At 39.1% G+C, this 19,957-nt stretch overlaps 1 protein-coding gene across 1 annotated transcript in view; it reads left to right on the forward strand.

The window, feature by feature from the left end:
* PDK3 (pyruvate dehydrogenase kinase, isozyme 3) overlaps positions 1-19,957 on the forward strand; it is a 76,897-nt gene that overhangs the window by 34,820 nt on the left and 22,120 nt on the right. Inside the window, exons 4-5 of the mRNA XM_011935129.1 lie at positions 4,329-4,513; positions 6,207-6,296. Of these exons, the coding sequence (XP_011790519.1) occupies positions 4,329-4,513; positions 6,207-6,296 (275 nt within the window). The remainder of the gene's footprint in view (positions 1-4,328; positions 4,514-6,206; positions 6,297-19,957) is intronic.

Consider the following 19,957-nt stretch of genomic DNA (forward strand, 5'->3'; position numbering starts at 1 on the left):
ATGATGTGGACAAAAGCATTCATTTTCTTAATGAGTAATGACTCAACATTGAGTTTTTTTTTTAATTCGAGTTAAGAATGTAACACAATACAAAAGTAATAATGACACTTTCAGTTTTGCTTTTATGATCTAATTCTTAATACCTTTACCCAAGGTGAACTGGGCACTCACTATGAATACTACAGTAAATGTTCCATCTAGTGGTAGTTTTAAGAATGCAGTGGCCTTTGTATATACATGAATTTATCTACTCAATCTTTTACAATTAAAAAAAAAATTTCAACAGGATATTACATTTGAGCTCAAAAACTGTAGTGGTTTTGTTTTGGAGAGGCATAAAAGAGTATGTTTTTTATATAGCAACCTGAATTCTATTGTATTGCTCCCATTATGCACAGACTGGCAAATTATGCCGATGAGATATTTCTGTTTCTCATTTTTATTTATCCCAGGAACACTAACTCTAGCTGTGAGTATGTTTTCCCCTCCAAGAGAAATTAAATATCCCTTTCACATTAATTTCTTCCTGTTTCATGTATATGTGAGTGGATGCATATGGTAGGCCTGTTGTACTGAGGAATTTCTAAGTATAAACTAGTCCACATAGTTGTGAGACTGAACACCTGACTTAATAGATGTTCCGTAAGAAGAACTAGGAAAATACCATGTTATACAAGCAACCTTGGAGGTATTTAACCCAGTCCTCTCAATCCACAGATAAGGAAACTGAGGTCCGAGATGTGAAGTGACTTGCCCAAGATTGTGACCATTCATAGCAAAGCTGGACCTATAAGTTATGTTTTCGTTTGAGCCATGAGTAGCTAGTTCTAGTCTAGTTGTAAACTAAAATTCAAAGGAAAAACAAAAGCCCTCACCTATTTTATACTTTGTTGGGTGTTTTGTCTAATGAATCTGTGAAATGTGGAAGGTGGGGAAGCATTGGGTTAGAGCCCCAGATGTAGCGTTTTCCTTGATATAAGCCACTGCTGTCATTTAAGCAATCAGTATTAAATGAATTCAGTCCAGGAGCTTTGTTTTCTCAAAAGTCGTTAGCTGGTAATCGTTTGGTGGAAATCCGAAAGCCTAGGGCTGACCACTCTAGCTCCAGATTTTAGAACAGATTTGTAGAAGTATAGTTGGTCCTTTGTATTGGCAGGTTCCACATCCTTGGATTCCACCAGCCACAGATCGAAAAGATATTCAGGAAAAAAAAAAAGCAATAAAAAATAACAACAATAAGAAATAATACAGATTTTTAAAATACAGTTTAACAACTGTTTAAATCTCATTTAGATTGTATCAGGTATTATAACTAGTCTAGAAATGATTTAAAGTATCAGAGAGGATGTGAGTAGGCTGTATACACTGTTTTAGACAAGGGACTTGAGCACCTGAGGATCTGGGTATCTTCGGGGATCCTGGAACCAGTCCCCTACGGATACTGAGAGACGACTATACATGATATTAAATTTCTGCTGTGTTTTTCCCGGAGTCCCGTCTCAGTTTCTGGAACAGGTTATCAGATGCGATTTATGGCCATGAGCCTGCTTTGCAAACTGTCAGTGCTTAATCCAGTGTGTGCTTGACCATCGCAATAATAGCTGAGCTCTCACTCTGTGAGTTTTGTGACTTGCCTAGGTTCATGTGGCTAGTTGCGATAGTTGGCATTTGAGAAGTATGATGTTCTTGGTGAAGGAAGGAGTGAAAGGTGAGCGAGTACCATGGTAGCAGCCTTTTTTGTTTACCAAGAGGTTGTATGGGATCACCAGCAGGGAAATCATTTTAGTAAAGCAAAAGTAGCTTAGAGGACAAGCATGTTGATCATTTATGATAGAGTTTAGAAGAGCCTGGAAGATTAGAGGAGAATTCTGAGCATTGAGCCATTGAGGTCACGTCCCACTTCAGATAAGTTGAGGCACTTCTCTACTATAATGAATCGTTTCACTTTAGTAATATTTAACTTACAAATACATTGCAATGAGTATTACATAAAGGACAAATTGTCCATTATAAAATTTTTTGTGAATAATGACGGCCTAATTTCAGAGTTTTACATCTTTATTGTCATTGTATGTATGTATTTGTTACAGAAATATTTCATCATTCAGAAAAATAAGACTATTCAGATAAGTAAAAAAAAAAAGCCGCCCCAAATTTCTACTACGGGGGACAACAACTATTACTATTTTCCTTTCTTCCATGCTTTTCCCTAGGCATGCATATATTTATATGTGTAAACTATTTTTTCAAACATAACAAGTGTCAACATTGTAGATCTACGCCATTATCAATAGTATAATATTCATGTTAATAGTCCATCTTCAGATAGTTCATGCGATTTGATCATCTATCACTGGATTTTAGACTGGTTTGTAGTTTTCGTGCTACTATAAACAATGCTTTAAAGAACAACTTTTAAATATATCTGTTGGCTGGGCATGGTGGCTCACACCTGTAATACCAGCACTTTGGGAGGCCAAGGCAGTCAGATCACCTGAGGCCAGGAGTTTGAGACCAGCCTGAGCAACATGGTGAAACCCTGTCTCTACTAAAAATATGAAAATTAGCCAGGCATGATGGCAGGCACCTGTAATCCCAGGTACTTGGGAGGCTGCAAGAGAATTGGCCGAACCCGGGAGGCAGAGGTTGCAGTGAGCCAAGATTGTGCCACTGCACTCTAGCCTGGGCAACGGAGCAAGACTCTGTCTCATAAATAAATAAATAAACACACAAACAGCTGTTTACTTTGTCCAGTTATTTTCCTAGGATCAATTCCTGGAAGTGGAATTATTTTCTTTGGGCTTTTGCTGTATGTTGTTAATTGTCCTGAGAAGTGCCTCAGTTAAGCCCCAAACTCTAACTGATGCTGATACATGGAGAATAATAAATATCACATTGTTTTAATTTGCTTTTCTTATTTGTAAGGGTGAAGTTATTGGCATTTGTGCTTCTTCTTTGGTAAATTTTGCATTGATAGCAGGTCCTTTGCCTAGTTTTCTGATGGGGTGCTAGTTTTTTTCCTTTTCTTAAGGTTTTTTTTTTTTTCCACTTAATTTATTAATGTGTGTCCCTATAGGATTGCTAAAATTCTACATAGTAATATCATTTGTTTCTTCATATTATTATGTTTCTACCTTTGGTATTAAGCTTAGAACAGCCCTCCTTATCCCAAGATTATATACTTATTCACCTGATTTTTCTGTTATCATTTCTGTGATTTTATCCTTTTACATTTTTAATCCAGTATTTGGTTTAAGTCTTGAAATTAGGATGTGACTTAAATCGTTAGCCCACTGTTCCAGTTAACTTGATTATTAGTTTGATTGTTTACCTACTGATTTGCAATGTCACTTTCTCAATATGCTCAATTTTTATATATACATACTCACTCACTCATGGGCCTAGTTCTAAACTTTTTGTTTAGTTCCATCGACTGACTTGTCTTCTACCATTCTTAATGTATTTTCCCCATGCATATTTGCAATAATATGCCAGATACTTGAATAGTTGAATTGCCTGTGTTCTATCTGCATTTCATCACTATATTTTACTGCTGCAAGATATTTATTTCCAAATTTTACTCTTAAATTGTGTGTATGAGACACTTCGGGAGGCCAAGGCGGGTGGATCACGAGGTCAGGAGTTCAAGACCAGTCTGGCCAATATGGTGAAATCCCGTCTCTACTAAAAATATGAAAATTAGCCAGGCATGGTGGCGTACACCTGTAGTCTTAGCTACTCGGGAGGCTGAGGTAGAAGAATTGCTTGAACCTGGGAGGCGGAGGTTGCAGTGAACCGAGATCGTACCACTGTACTTCAGCCTGGGCGACAGAGTGAGACTCCGTCAAACAAACAAACAAAACCCAAAAAACAGTGTGACGTTATTTCTTTATTCATGGAAGCTATTGCTTTGAGATTCCATTAATCAATCCTTGGAGATTTTGGGGGATTGTCCTCATGTTCTCAGAAGAAATATTGATATGTTCTGCAATTCTTTATTCAACTTTTATAGAACCTGTATTTATATGTAATCACTTATCCAAAAAGTCAGTGGATTCCTAAAAGGGTATTTGAGCATTTTTTTTCTGTACTAGAACCTTTTACTTTTTGCACCTCTGAAAGAAGGGTTTCTGTAGAAATAAGGTTGCAAGCAAAAACTTGGCTCATACTTTTAGTTTCTAGTGAGTGGTTCCTTGTTGTATGCAGTAAGAATAATGTCTTTACTTATAAAAATACCAGCAGACAACTAGTCTGGGGACAGAGCTGGGAAGTCTGCATCAGCCCATGAGATATTAAGACTGACCACGTTTTGTTTCCCTCTCACACAGCTTTCTACAAGTTCTGATTAAAGTCAGAAATAGACACAATGATGTGGTTCCTACAATGGCGCAAGGAGTGATTGAATACAAGGAGAAGTTTGGGTTTGATCCTTTCATTAGCACTAACATCCAATATTTTCTGGATCGGTTTTATACCAACCGCATCTCGTTCCGCATGCTTATTAATCAGCACAGTAAGTTGGGGTTTCTTGGTCCAGTTTTGAAAAGGTAACCATAGTGATTTCTCCCAAATGTTTTTCTGTTGTTAATTTACTGACCTGCATTTTTGATTGTAGAAATTTCATTTCTAGTTTAGTTTTTCCTAAGTGAATCCTAGCCATTAAAAAGCTATTAATTTGTATTCTTGGTTAAAAGAAATTTTTGAAAGGCTTTTATGAGGCTCACATTAGAGACAGGACCACTGCGTACCTTTAAAGTCTCTGCCAATACAGTCCTGATGGGGATGGGGGACCGCCCTTAATGGCAGCCAGGCTTTCATCTCTGAATACTTTTATGTATCTCAGATTGTATTCTTTTCTTTATCCCGGATGTTATGTGTTTTCCTTTTTAGTTTTAAAAACATTAACACTGGGAATATTGAATTGGATGTTGGTGTAGGAGCCATCAGTTCTTTATTTCACAGTGATCAGTGAAGTCAGATTAAGCCAGATTGTCAGCCCATAATCCCGTACTGAGAGTTGTAGTCTGCTCTTTAGGGTACTAAGCAGGTATGAAAAAAACAACTAAAATTCCCTACACACAAAAAACTTTTTGGCTTATCTTCAGCACTGTCTCTTTGACTGATTTTATAATCCTTAAGGAAATGCATCCACATCTCTAGAGCATAATTGACCCTGTTTGCTGCATTACAAAGTGGACAAAGTGTCTTTATTTTACTAATTTGATTTATTTAGATAAGTGAATGTTATGCAACTATTAAATGTGACTTTATATTAAATGCATATCCTCAAAATGGAAATGTATGACAATTTACAGGAATAAAAGAGCCTAAATACTATTCAACTAAATACTTAGATAACTCCAATTGCTTTCTGATCTAAATACATGTGTACACACATATATGTGCATGTTTTTAGGTCATTAGTTAAGCCTACACACCTCTGTTTTTCTTCACCTTAATCAGTTGGAGCTTTATTAATTGGCCTAATGCCTGTATTTATCATTTTTCATAGTTTAAAATCTCCCCGATTTTATTTAGGCATCCTTCTTTTGTTAGTCACAATTTTTACTTCGTTTAAAAATAACACCTATAAATATTTGGATGCAGATTGCTTTTTTCTTTGGGGCTTATTTTGACTTTTATTCAGAAACAAAATTTTGCAAATCTTGTATATTGTGAAGTTATCTGAGTGTATTTTTAAAAATACTTGAACAAGTATTGTTTGTGTACACAACATTGAAACATAATCTTCTTGGGGGAGGCATCTGAAATGCTGCCAGCAAAGACATTTTACAGGCTTGTCCAAATGGTATAGACTACGTGTTCTAAATGTTTAATGAAAGTAGGAATAAGTGTCTGGAGTAGTACTATGAAGGTGGGTATACTTGACTAAGGATGAAAGTAAGTTTCTTCATCCGTGTCACATTGGGAGAGGAAGAACGGGTTGGGCACCTGGCACACGTCACTACTTTAAAACCTGCTGACTGCAGCTGACAGACCTTAAAGCACATCCTCCTCCTTCATTGACCAATAAGAGTTGCTCACCCATCAATTGTGTGTATTCCATTGCTCTAAGTTGCTGTGGATGCTAAAATGATTTTTACAAGTAAGAGATCCTTTCTAAACATAAGCCCCTGTATTTCCCTGCATGACCATCCCAGCCTGCTGTGTTTTAATCCCCTCCCTTTCCTTTTGTGTTCGTCTAGCACTTCTGTTTGGGGGTGACACTAATCCTGTTCATCCTAAACACATAGGAAGTATCGATCCCACCTGTAATGTGGCGGATGTGGTGAAAGGTAAGGAGACCGTTGTAATGGTATTGATTACATTACAAATCGGATCGTGGTTTATTTGAGGCAACTTGTCTATAGGGTTATTTTGCAGTGCAGTCTGCTGATTCATCAGGTCACTCTGGGCCCAAGCCACTTGATCCAGATGAAATGTTCTTTCTAGGCAGTTCAGGAAAGATGCATAATTGGTAATACTCAAAATGTGAGTTTCTACTTTATTGATTAGAGTTTCATTTGTAGTTCTGTCTCAAACGGTAAACCTTTAAGTAAGATTCTGATTGCCACTGTTATCTGAAAATTTCAGAGAATCCAAATTCTTGTCATAAAATTAGGTTGAATTCACATATCTGTAAAATTTAAACATCTTTCTGTTGTTCACATCTGGCTTTAGAATTTATGTGGCATGTAAACTTCATGGGTTTATTGGACATTAAGCTAGACCTTGTTCCAGTATCTTCTGGGAAGAACCAAGCCCTATATCCATAAGTCCCTGGTACCCAGGCACTTTGAATTTGAACAGCAGTTTCTTCATTATTTATGCATTTAAGATCAATGCTGTCTCCAAGAAACCTTCCTGGTTGTGAGCGATCCACCAGGTACCTCTTCAGTTTTCTTCAGTGTTATGGTTACTTTGTGCAACCTCATATCCCCAAATTGTCCCTTTCTGCAGATTATATCTCCTGTGTTAGCCTTTGTCTCACTTCTCTAAACACTCACCTCACAAGTTTCATGGGCGCAATTCTCTCTGATCTGCATCAAGGATCTTCGTTGTTCTTCAGCAGCCATGGCAAAGGAAAAGCTCTGCAATTTGTTTACCGTGGGCATTCCTAAACCCAGGGAGGAGGACCAGACCTGTTGGTTTTAGCTTAGCCTGGGATTGTCAAGCTGCCCTGGCCTCAGCCTAGGATTGTCAAGCTGCCCTGGCCTCTGTTGAGTCACAACACATTTACTCACGTCATTTCAGTTATAAGGTGAATCAGCCCAGCCTCAGCTCTCTAGGAATCCTATTGGTTGCTCTCTCACAAGATAACTTTGTGGTTCATCAGAACCTCCAAAGGCCTCCAGGGGCAAGGAGGAAAGGGTCAGTCTTATCATAGCTTATATGTTCATTAGGCCCTAGCTCAGTGCCTTTTATGAAACAGAAAACTTGGTTCAGACAGTTGATTACCCCTTTGAGAAAAAGGCATAATTTAGAAAGCAAAAGTGCAATGTGATGTATGGTATGTGTGCCTTTTCTCTTGAACTGTAACCAATTTGAGGTCAGGGTTTGTGTCTTACATTTGTTTTATAACTTGCATAGAACCAAGTGTAGTGCTTGTGTAGGTGATTAATAAATATTCTTTGGTTTGATAAATTTTAAATCTTTTGAGAATATACTTTTAAAAACAACTTTTTTGAAATATAATCTCATATGATAAACTTCACCCATTTAAAAAGCTCAATTCAGTGGTTTTTAGTGTATTCACAGAGTTGTACAACCATCACCACAATCCAATTGTAGAACATTTTCTTTTTTTTTCTTTCTTGTTTTTTTTCTGTCGCCCAGGCTGGAGTGCAGTGGCGCGATCTCGGCTCACTGCAAGCTCTGCCCTTCGGGTTCAAGCGATTCTGCTGCCTCAGCCTCCCGAGTAGCTGGGATTACAGGTGCACGCCACCACGCCTGGCTGATTTTTGTATTTTTAGTGGAGACGGGGTTTCACCATGTTGGCCAGGATGGTCTCGATCTCCTGACCTCGTGATCCACCTGCCTTGGCCTCCCAAAGTGCTGGGATTACAGGCGTGAGCTACCACGCCAAGCCTGTAGAACATTTTCATCACCCCAGAAAGAAACCCTGGACCCGTTAGCAGTCACTGCCTTCTACCCTTCTCTCTAGCTCTAGACAACCACTAATCTACTTTCTGACTCTGTATAGATTTTCCTATTATAGACATTTCATATAAACAAAACAATATAATATATGGTCTTTAGTAACTGGCTTCTTTCACTCACCATAACATTTTCAAGGGTCATTGACATTGTAGTATCTTTCAGTACTTTATTCCTTTTTATGGCTGAAAAATATTCCATTGTATGAATAACACATTTTATTTTTCTCTTCATGTTAGCTGGGTGATCTTAGACTCGGTTAAGTAACCTCTGGGGCTCAGATTCTTCATCTGTAAAATGATGCTCTTGGTAATTCACCTATATTGTAGAGTTAAATGAGTTCATATTTGTAGAACTCCTAAAGCGATGCTAGTACACAGTAAAGGCTGTAGACAGGTTTACTAGCAGCAGATAGTCCTTGGGTGTCAGATACATCATTTGGCTTCCCATTTACGCCATTGATTCTATAATAGGTTGGTGCCTTTATTTTGTTTCTGGCATAAATTATAAAATATTTTTAAAAGTCATTTCAGGCTTTTATAAGACAATTGGAAATTTGAACACTGGATATTTGACATTAAAAATATGTTAACTTTTTAAGTGTGATATTGGTATTTGGTAGTGCTTTTATAAAGGAGTACTAGCTTTGAGAGAGGTATTTTAAAATATTTAAACATGATGTGAAATGATGTGAGATTTGCTTAAAAGTTATACACAGGGAGGGGAGTGAAAAGGACTGGGCATCTGTTGAAAATTCTTGAGGCTGTTGATGGGCACATGGGTTCATTATACTATGCTCTGTACTTGGATATGTGTTTGGAATTCTTCACGGTAAACGTATGAGTCTGTTCTCATGTTGCTATAAAGAACTACCTGAGACTGGGTAATTTATAAAGAAAAGAGGTTTGATTGACTCACAGTTCTGCCGGTTGTACAGGAGGCATGGCTGGGGAGGTCTCAGGAAACTTACAATCATGGCAGAAGGGTGGAGGAGAAGTAAGCACGTCTTCACTTGGTGGCAGGAGAGAGCAAGCGAAGGGGAAAGTGCTACACACTTTTAAACAACCAGATCTTGTGGGAACTCACTATCATGAGAACAGCAAGAGGGAACTCTGCCCCCCCGTGATCCAATCACCTCCCACCAGGCCCCACCACCAACACTCAGGATCACTATTCAACATGAGATTTGGGTGAGGGTGCAGAGCCAAACCATATCAATGAAGTTTTAAAAACACTTGTTTTCATCACCTTATTGTTTCTCCACAAATAAAGTCTTTCACTAATTTTTAGGGAGCTTTTAACCAAGAACAAATACAACCAGATAAGTAACAGGGAGTTTTATGAAACTGTTACCACTTCTATAGAACAGAGAGATTAAGTGGTGCTAGAGTGAGTCAGAGGTATCATAAGACAACGTGAGGAGGAATTGACTGTGACTTGACTTTTAACGTGGAAAGAATCTATCGTTTTATGGCACTTACTCTCTGTGTTTCTCTTCTCATATTTAGTACATATTACCCGGCCTTGTCATTATTTTTTTTTTTTTTTTTTTTTTTTTTTGAGACGGAGTCTCGCTGTGTTGCTCAGGCTGGAGTGCAATGGCACGATCTTGGCTCACTGCAACCTCTGCCTCCCGAGTTCAAGCAATTCTCCTGCCTTAGCCTCCCAAGTAGCTGGAATTACAGGCACCCGCCATCATGCCCAGCTAATTTTTGTATTTTTGTAGAGATGAGGTTTCACCATGTTGGCCACGCTGGTCTTGAACTCCTGACCTCAGGTGATTCTCCCACCTCAGCCTCCCAAAGTGCTGGGATTACAGGCATGAGCCACTGTGCCCGGTCTGTTTGTCTCTCTCTAACTAGGGTGTCAATTTCTAAAGGTCTGGAATTATTCTTATATGCTTTTGCATCACTCCTCTTAGGGTCAGAAGTTTTGTACCAAAAAGTAGCTGAAGATTATATGAAGAATAGTTCAATACGTATTTGAAAGAAAAAGCACTGGAAGTTTATGCCAACGTCTACCTCATAGCCTCCTGTTTGCTTTGTCCCTTTGAGTCACAATTTTGACCCTGAGCCACAGTCCCCTCCTTTTTCTTCCTTCTTCCTGTACCCACAGCTTTATCTTCAGTCTTTCTCCTGCCCTTATGAACTATATTATACCCATTATTGTACTGTGAACAGAGTTTACTGCTTCTTCTTATTTAATCATTCCTGCCGCTCACTGGCATAATTAAAGCTTGGAGTTCCTAGTGAAGCCCTATACAATAACAGTCACTTCTTGTGCCCTTCTGTGACTCAAAATCCCCCTTCCCCCAACACACACACACACACACACACACACGTATGGACATGTACACACATACAAATCCCACCCCCACACTCATGGGGTAAGCAGGAAGGGCTGGCACGCTCCCCATTCCCCAGACTTCTCTCAAACCATGTTTTTTCATCTCTCAACAGCATCTTCCCTTAAGGACAAAAAACAGGGGAGTTGGTTTCAGATTCTGAAAGTGTATAACCCTCTAAAGCAGCAGCCACACGATCAACTTTCTGGCATCCCTTCATTCCCTTCATAAATGACAGATACCATACCCACAGCACACTAAATACTCTTGGCTTATATGCATTTTCTGGAATGCTTTTGTACTTCTGCTTCCACCTGGTGAGGTGCATGCTTACTAAGGGTAACTTATTTGTACCCAAGCCATTGGTGTAAGTTATACTCACTGTTGTGACTATATAATTTATTTAAATGTTATGTAAACTGAAGAAATATACATACATAAAAGAGACTTATTTCTGTTAAAACCAAGTTGAATGCTTTGGAAGGACTCTTAAAAATGTTATGAAATGACTGTGAGTAAGAAAACGATTAGATTACATGGCAACACAGAGTAAAAATCTTACCTGGAATTCATACCCAGTTTGCTTCACAAGTATCTTTAAGTTTATTATACTTTAAAGAAATAGGAATTAGAATTCATAGATGTAAGTGATGTTCTTCATCCAAGAAAGACGAACTGGAACCCCAAACTGATCCACATTCAAAGGAAAGGCCTTATATGAATATATTGACAGAGAAATAAATTGTATGTTCAAATGTGCATTTTAAGTTAATGTTTATGATAGTAATCAAATTTTATGGTTTCCTACTTTACCCAGCATTTCTGTTAATCATCCAACTCCTTTTCCCAGTTGGGACAGTTAAGAAGACTATTGCCATATTACCAAAATAATAAAAGTGCTCATCAAAGAAAGTTCAGAAAATGTGGGAAAAGAGAGAAGAGAATAAAAATTACCCATTTTCATAATTTAGTGAGAACATCGTTTTATACATTTGAACTCATATCAGATTTATAGATAGGTGTGCAGCTGCAAATATTGTGTCTAATCTTTGTCTCCGTGAAATCCATAGTATTTGTGTATTTCTCTATCTCCAGCACTAATGCCCATCACACACACCCTTCCTGGCTGAATTCAATACCCCATGGTAGAAGCCTCTATCCTGCTGTCTGCATCAATATTGTTGGAGTTCTTCCTGTGTTTAATCTGTGATACTCATTATCTGTATATTCAAATGGTCTTTCCAGCCAAGTGTGCATAACCTTTATTCCGCAGTGGGGGATTGGCCTTATATCAGTTACTTTTTCTACCCTGGCAAATGGGCTAGGCAACCTAGAAGGAAACCTGCAGGCCTCTTTTTTCCTTGTAGACCAAAGCACATGTCTCCAGTGAACTGTCTGCTTCATTTCCTATGGACCCTCCTCTTAATTTTTTGAGCATCAAATACTTATGCGGAAGCTATTTCTAGCTCCAAGTAAGACTGAGAGAGAATAAAGAAGGCACAGAGCACCAAAGGTCGAAAGGCCTGAAATTTCTTCTGTGTCTTCTAGCTAAAAGGCACTGGAGTCTCCATCCCCAAATGCCCCAGGAGCAACCATCACAAAGTCTCAAGAGGCCCAGGCCTCACCAGCTCTTACCAATCCCTGCCAAGTGTTGCCGAGGAAAGGAAGAAATGGATGTCAGCCTCTTTTGACTCTTAGTGAAGTCTTACTATTGCCTTCCTCTTTTTAGAGTAGTTGATATTTTCACCCTGGCTTTTTACCTTCTTCCACTATCCTCTGAGATTTCTTAGTTAATCTTCTAACTCAGAATCTCTATAGCTAATCTTTTATTTCCTTCCTTTTGTTTTTAGCAGTTGCAAGAGTTGCAAGAGTAAGGGCTCTGGGTTTTAATGACAGCCCTACTAATGATTTTTTTTAGCTGTGAAGATCCTACATGGTTTAAGCATAGTCGGATGTCCAGCCCAAATGACCCTGTGTGGGCATGTGTGTGTGAGCCTCTTTCTATGCACACATGTGTGTTTTATAGGTTTAATACATGTTGGTCAGGTGCAGTGGTTCACACCTGTAATCCCAACACTTTGGGAGGCCGGGGGGGGGTGGATCACCTGAGGTCAGGAGTTCGAGACCAGCCTGGCCAACATGGTGAAACCCCATCTCTACTAAAATTACAAAAGTTAGATGGGCATGGTGGCAGACGCCTGTAATCCCAGCTACTCAGGAGGCTGAGGCAGGAGAATCGCTTGAACCCGGGAGATGGAGGTTACAGTGAGCCGAGATCGCACCATTACACTCCAGCCTGGGCAATAAGAGTGAAACTCCATCTCAAGCAAACAGACAAACAAACAACAACAAGAACAACAAAGTAAGTGTTAAGCCCACTCCCATCCTTAGATCTCTTGAGACAGATTACAGAAAACTATGTAGAAGAGTAGAGACAATATTTCTATTTTTGACTAGACAGTTGTATCAACGTATAAAAATGGGGTGCATCTTGCGTAGCATTAATTGAATGTGCAGAACACTGAAGCATGCCTCCTTGCTGCTTATTTAGCACATTAATATCTACCTTTACACATCTGCAAATTATAGACTCCAGGTAGTGAATGCTAGAATTAGTGTTGTAAAGCAGGTCCTATTATCCTTTGGGAGGCGCCTTCCATTGTGACCCTTTTCCCTCCTTTCTTTGTAAGAAACTAGGAAATAAAATGGAAAATCCTGCTGTAAGATCATTTTAAAGGTATATACTTAAATACTTGGTATAAAAATCAATTCTCGCAGTGATGCTAAGTTGCCTGTGTTGTTCCTACATGCTATTATTGCTTAATATAATAGCACACAAATGGTATCCTCAGAGCGCGTGACATTATTCTGGTTCAGAAATAATGTCTTGTGCTCTCACTTTGGGCTCTTCAGGTTACAAGTAACAGAGACCCACTCATGCTAGCTCAAGAAAGATTTATCAAAAGAACCTGGTAGGTTCCATGATAATCCAAGGACAGGAAGCACTTTACAGTTGGAGCTATGGAAATTGGAATTATCAGCCTGGCCAACGTGGTGAAATCCTGTCTCTGCTAAAAATACCAAAATTAGCCAGGTGTGATGGCATGTGCCTGTAATCCTATCAACTCTGGAGGCTGAGGCAGGAGAATTGCTTCAACACGGGAGGCGGAGGCTGCAGTGAGCTGAGATTGCACCACTGCACTCCAGCCTGGGTGACAGAGTGAGACTCCATCAGAAAAAAAAAAAGAAATTGGAATTAGGAAACAGAAAACAAGGTTGTTTTCTGTGTATCTTTGCAACTGGAGTTGCCAAGTCGTGGCCTCGCCGCCTTTCTCCATGCCTGCTCCATTTACCTGTTTTTGTCTGTATACTGGATGACTCAGTGGCATCTTGTTGGGCACTCTAGTCCTTCACACATCTCATGATAATTCTCAGTGTACCCTTTTGGCTTCTGCCCTGCCTGATCACCCCAACTGTCTTGATCCTAAATTCTCAAAAGATGCATTTAATTAACTCAGCTTATCTTTTTTTGCCCATGATCTTAATTCTAAATTCCCAAAAGATGAATTTGATTAACTCAGCTTATCTTTTTTTTCCCCTATGATCACAAGTTTTAGGATTCTGATCAGTCTGGAGATTGGTTGCCCTTTCATTGGATGTTCTGCTCCCATTTGCCCAGTCTGCTGTGGTTTGGAGCGTGAGATGTGGGGGCCTACTCCTTTAAAAAATCCCTGTTGGATCCCACTCAGGATGGGTTTGGGATAGGAAGGATGATGATAGACATGCCTTACTAGAATTTCTCTGAGACTTGAAAGTGTTCCTAAAAGGCAGCATATCAATTCCAGAAGGTGCGGTGTGGGTCAGTGTTGTCTTTGTGGGCTTCCACCATGGTGCACTGTGGCCAGGGCCAAAAAGTGCAGAAAGTGGATGTAGCCCATCAGCCTTGCCTTCATCTTCAGATACTTGCAAAATAGATCTCGGATTCAGATATGACTCTATGAGCAAGTGAATATGCTGATAGAGGGCCGTATCATTGGTTTTGACGAGTCTGTGAACCTCATATCAGATGATGCAGAAGAGATTCATTGTGAAACAAAGCCAAGAAAATCCCTGGGTCAGATCGTGCTAAAGGAGATCATATTCTGCCACAAAATGTCTCTAACCAGAAAAGATCAAGGAAGTGAGAAACTATTGAGAAATTGTTTTTTTAGGTGTCCTTTGTTGGGAGTATAGTTCTAAAATGTCTGTTCAGATTGTTTCCATTATCCATATATATTATTGCCAGATGACAATAAATGCTGTGGGATTGTTTTTATTAAAAAATATAAATAAAACAATTAAAAACAGCCTATCAGCACTTTTCTAATGTTTTCTGGTCATTTACATTTACCGTTTTCTGACAGTGGCTTCTTAAACTTCAGCTTTATGATTTTCTGTATTCTATTAGACTCAAAGTTAGGGATCTTGGCACCTTCATTTTAACTTTTTCAACAGTCACTCAAATTCATTCTAGTCCAGCCTCTCATATTTGCTGTCTCAAGTGGTTGCATGTATTCAAGATAGAGGCTAATTAATATTTGATAACAGAGTTCTGTGGTGAATTTTGAATAGGAAAATCTGATAAAGCAACCTCCATTATCTATTTAATTTTCCTGTGTGCTATTTATTAAAACGGATTCATGGCTAGTTTGGTTCTGTTGGGCTGATTTCTGTGTGAACCTTTACCCTGTTCTCAGCCTTTTAAAATTTTAGTCTTGGCCGGACGTGGTGGCTCACACCTGTAATCCCAGCACTTTGGGAGGCCGAGGCAGGCGGATCACGAGGTCAGGAGACCAAGACCATCCTGGCTAACAAGGTGAAACCCCATCTCTACTAAAAATACGAAAAATTAGCCAGGCATGGTGGCGGGCACCTGTAGTCCCAGCTACTTGGGAGGCTGAGGCAGGAGAATGGTGTGAACCTGGGAGGCAGAGCTTGCAGTGAGCCGAGGTCACGCCACTGTACTCCAGCCTGGGCAGCAGAGCCAGACTCTGTCTCAAAAAAAAAAATTTTGTCTCATGTATTTACAGTTTAGTTATTTTAACCTGGGGAAGTATGTATGAGCCACACCTACAGTTTTGTTAATTACTTTATAATCAGTACCTTAAAACCCTTGAAAACAGATTCCTAAAATAAGGCATATCATTTATATTCAGCGGCAATAATAATTTTCTAATATTTTCTTCTAAAGATTGATGGTAAATATTGGCTCCAATATATTGCACATAAAATAATTTGGCAATTATCTTTTTTGAAATTTTGATTTCTAAATTTAAAAAATAGAAAAGTTTGATTAGAAAGCTTATTATAAGTAGAATTTGCATTTTACTCTAAGTGTAAATTACAAGCCATTAGTTGAATTTTGGTTTTGATGGTGATTTCTTAAAGCTTTTTCATTTTTATGTTAAATTATTTTACTTAAACAGAAATATCCTGTTTGAGTATATAAGTGCTGTCACCCCAGTGCCTCATAAGCATTCATGTCCTGGGAGAGATGAGTGGCAGAATTAGTGTGACTCAGACTTGACTTTCCAGGGAAGTGGTCTAGCTTCTCTTCCGAATTACCTGCTAAGTTTTAAGAATGTGGACTCTCAGGCTTCAACATAGAGCTACTGCCTCGGAATTTCCAGGAGTTCCTTTCATAATCTGTACTCTTTCGTTTAAACCTGGTAACGAATCCCACACACAGCTAGATTGGGGAATGACTCTAGGCCTCTAATTCCCAGTCTCACCAAAAGGAACACCTCCTGTCAATGTAGTTTACTGCATGTTGAGAACTTAATCATGGGCCAGAGGATCGTTCCATTTAACAAATGCTCACTAAGTGTGTATTGTGTCCCAGGCATTGCAACATGTATTGTGTCCAAGGAATTTACAAAGATGCGTAGTATATAGATAATATCATTAATGCCCTTTTGGCTAGCTGGTGTATGTGAGTCTACATTGACTTGAGTTCTTCAAGGATCATCATGCAATTCTTAATTATAGCATTGATACACTATATTTTGTAGTGATGCTTTAAAAATTCTTAATCACACGTGGTTTTAGGAGCCGTACTGGGTCTTTGTGTTTTGAGTTGGCTGCTTCTGTCCGGGCTTGGTCTTTCACGTGTTAAATTTGTGTAGCACGTTTTCTTAACAACGCTGTCATGATCATGCTACTGGGCAAGCGAACTCCATGAGGAATTAGGACATTTAGTGGGTGTAGGTTATTTTTGTTTGGTAGTGAATGGAAAAGCACTGTTTAAACATTTTTATTACATACCTGGAGGAGTTGTTTTGTGGAGATGTGTTGGCTTTGTGTATGGATAATGAATGATCATTTTTAGGTTTCAGTGTTTGTGATCTTGGAAATTCCTGTTCAGCTTTGTGCTTTCACGTCACTAGGTGGAGATGTAGCATTGTTTGGTGGCATAGGCTAAGCAAGAGGAGTGAGTCTTGATTTCTCTTCTTTTGACAAAAGTACTTTACAGATGTTTGATAAGGTTTATTATAGCCTAGGAAAACACTTGTAAATTTAGTATAATTCAAAATTTTTAACTTTCTTTCTTTTTCAGGGTTGAAATTCAATGCTACTTAAGTGTCTATTTTCATACTGACCAACTCTTTCAAACGTTTTTTTTTCTCCTCTTACTGCTGTTTCCTTTTTGCTGTCCCTCATTATTTCACCTTGTCTGAGTTATTTTAATATCTCTATCTTTGGTTCTTTATAGGGATTTAATTCTAAAAGTTTAGTAAAGGAATCAGAATTCTTACTCTGAGGTCAAATAATAGATAAAATTTTAATTTGGTAGCAATATGAAGTCAGTGAACCAAAATTTATAGTCTGAACATACCCTAATCTTATCTTTGTATTATTGTAGGTTAATAATGTCAGTTTTTAACATTAACATTCTGTAGGGCTTACTTTTCCCCCTTTCCTTCCTTCCTTCTTTTTCTCACCTCTTGAATATTAAACAAGCACAGTATCTACTTTTGCACAGTATTGATGTGGGGAATATAAAGGAAATAAGAGCCTGTCTCCAAAGAGCTGATAATCCTGTTGAGAACATTCCAAATGCGCCCACGAAGCAGCAATTTTCTACTCCTAGGTATATACCCAAGAGAAATGAAGGCATATGTTCACACAAATGTTTAGACATGAAGGTTCATAGCAGCACTATTCATAATAGCCAAAAAGTGGAAGCAACCCAGATGTCTACCAGCTGATAAATGGATAAAGAAAATATGGTATACTTGCACAATGGAATATAATATAGCAATAAAAAGAAATGAGGTTCTGACACATGCTATGATGTAGATGATGCTTGAAAACATGCTGGTGGAAGAAGCCAGTCACAGAAGGCCGCATATTATTCCATTTATGTAAAAAGTCCAGAATAGCAAATCTATAGAGATAAAGTAGATCCATGGTTGCCTAGGGCTGGGTGGAGGGGAGTAACTGCTAATGGGTTTGGAACTTCTTTTGGTAGTGATGAAAATGTAAACTTGATTATAGTGATTAATGCACAGCTCTGACTATATACTAAAAACCACTGAGTTGTATGTACTTTTTTTTTTTTTTTTTGAGATGGAGTCTTACTCTGTTACCCAGGCTGGAATGCAGTGGTGTGATCTCAGCTCACTGCAACCTCTGCCTCCCGGGTCCAAGTGGTTCTCCTGCCTCAACCTCCTGAGTAGCTAGGACTACAGGCACCTGCCACCATGCCTGGCTAATTTTGTATTTTTAGTAGAGAAGGGGGTGTCACCATGTTGGCCAGGCTGGTCTCGAACTCCTGACCTCAAGTGATCCCCCTGCCTCGGCCTCCCAAAGTGCTGGGATTACAGGTGTGAGCCACTGCGCCCGGCCATGTATACACTTTACTTTCAATGAGTGAATTGTATGGTATAAGAATTATCTCCAATAAAGATTTTTTAAAAGTAAACTTTACTTTCAATGAGTGAATTGTATGGTATAAGAATTATCTCCAATAAAGATTTTTTAAAAGTAAATTACCAAAAGGTTTAAAATTTATCAAACCAAGGTTTTTTAAAAATTTTTTATTTATTTATTTATTTTTTTTTAAATTTTGAGACGGAGTCTCACTCTGTCCCCCAGGCTAGAGTGCGGTGGCACGATCTCGGCTCACTGCAACCTCTACCTCCTGGGTTCAAGCAATTCTCCTGCCTCAGCCTCCCAACTAGCCTCCCAACTAGCTGGGATTACAGACACTCACCACCATGCATGGCTAATTTTTGTATTTTTAGTAGAGACGGGGTTTCACCATGTTGGCCTGGCTGGTCTTGAACTCCCGGCCTCTAGTGATCAGCCCACCTCGGCCTCCCAAAGTCCTGGGTTTACAGGCGTGAGCCACTGCACCTGGCTCAAGGACTGTTTGTTGACCATCTACACAGGCACTATACGAAGTTCTATGCAAGTTATAAAACAAGTGTTAAGACACAAACGCTGACCTCAGATTGTTTATAGTTCGAGAGAAAAGGCATAGATGCAGTATCCAATGTCTTGTAATGCACCTTTGCTTTCTGAATTTGCTCCCCATCTTTGAATCTCCTGAATTCTGTCTTCCAGCTATTTCTGTAATGGCTCTGATCTTCTTACCGTATGTGTTTTATTTTATCCTTTAAAAAGTGAACTGTTGCTCCTCAGACTTTGATAAATATCAGCCCCAGCCTGTTACCTTTAACTAATTGAAAGGACCTTTTAAAGTGATAGTGGCATCTCCAGTAATTTAAATTGTGTGGCTTATGGAAATCCATTCATTCAGCAAATACTTACTGAGGTTTCACTTACAAATAACTCTGGCAAATCACAAGCCTGTTGGCATTATTATTTTTAAGATCATGACAAATATTATTTTGCTACAATTTTGTCAGGTTGCATGGTGCTTGGAAAGTATAGTCTTGAGTTCCTAAATTTTCATGAAAAATATCTTCTGGTAATAGTTATAAGTTAAACAAATACGTGTTTGGTATGGAGCTAGCTGAATTGCCAGTATTCTAGTATGTTGCCATTGTTATGGTCATTAAAACTTAAAGAAAGCCAGGCACGGTGGCTCATGCCTGTAATCCCAGCACTTTTGGGAGGCCAAAGTGGGTGGATCACCTGAGGTCAGGAGTTTGAGACCAACCTGGCCAACATAGTGAAACCTCATCTCTACTAAAAATACAAAAATTAGCCGGACGTGGTGCCATCCGCCTGTAATCCCAGCTACTTGGGAGGCTGAGGCAGGAGAATCGCTTGAGCCTGGGAGACGGAGGTTGCAGTGAGTCGATATGGCACCACTGCACTCCAGGCTGGGCGACAGAGTGAGACTCTGTCTCAAAAAACAAACAAACAAAAAATCCTTTAAGAAAAGAGAGATTGCTGGGCGCGGTGGCTCAAGCCTGTAATCCCAGCTACTCAGGAGGCTGAGGCAGG

Source organism: Colobus angolensis, unplaced genomic scaffold (genome assembly GCF_000951035.1).
Source record: "Colobus angolensis palliatus isolate OR3802 unplaced genomic scaffold, Cang.pa_1.0 Scaffold140, whole genome shotgun sequence".
NCBI lineage: Eukaryota > Metazoa > Chordata > Mammalia > Primates > Cercopithecidae > Colobus > Colobus angolensis.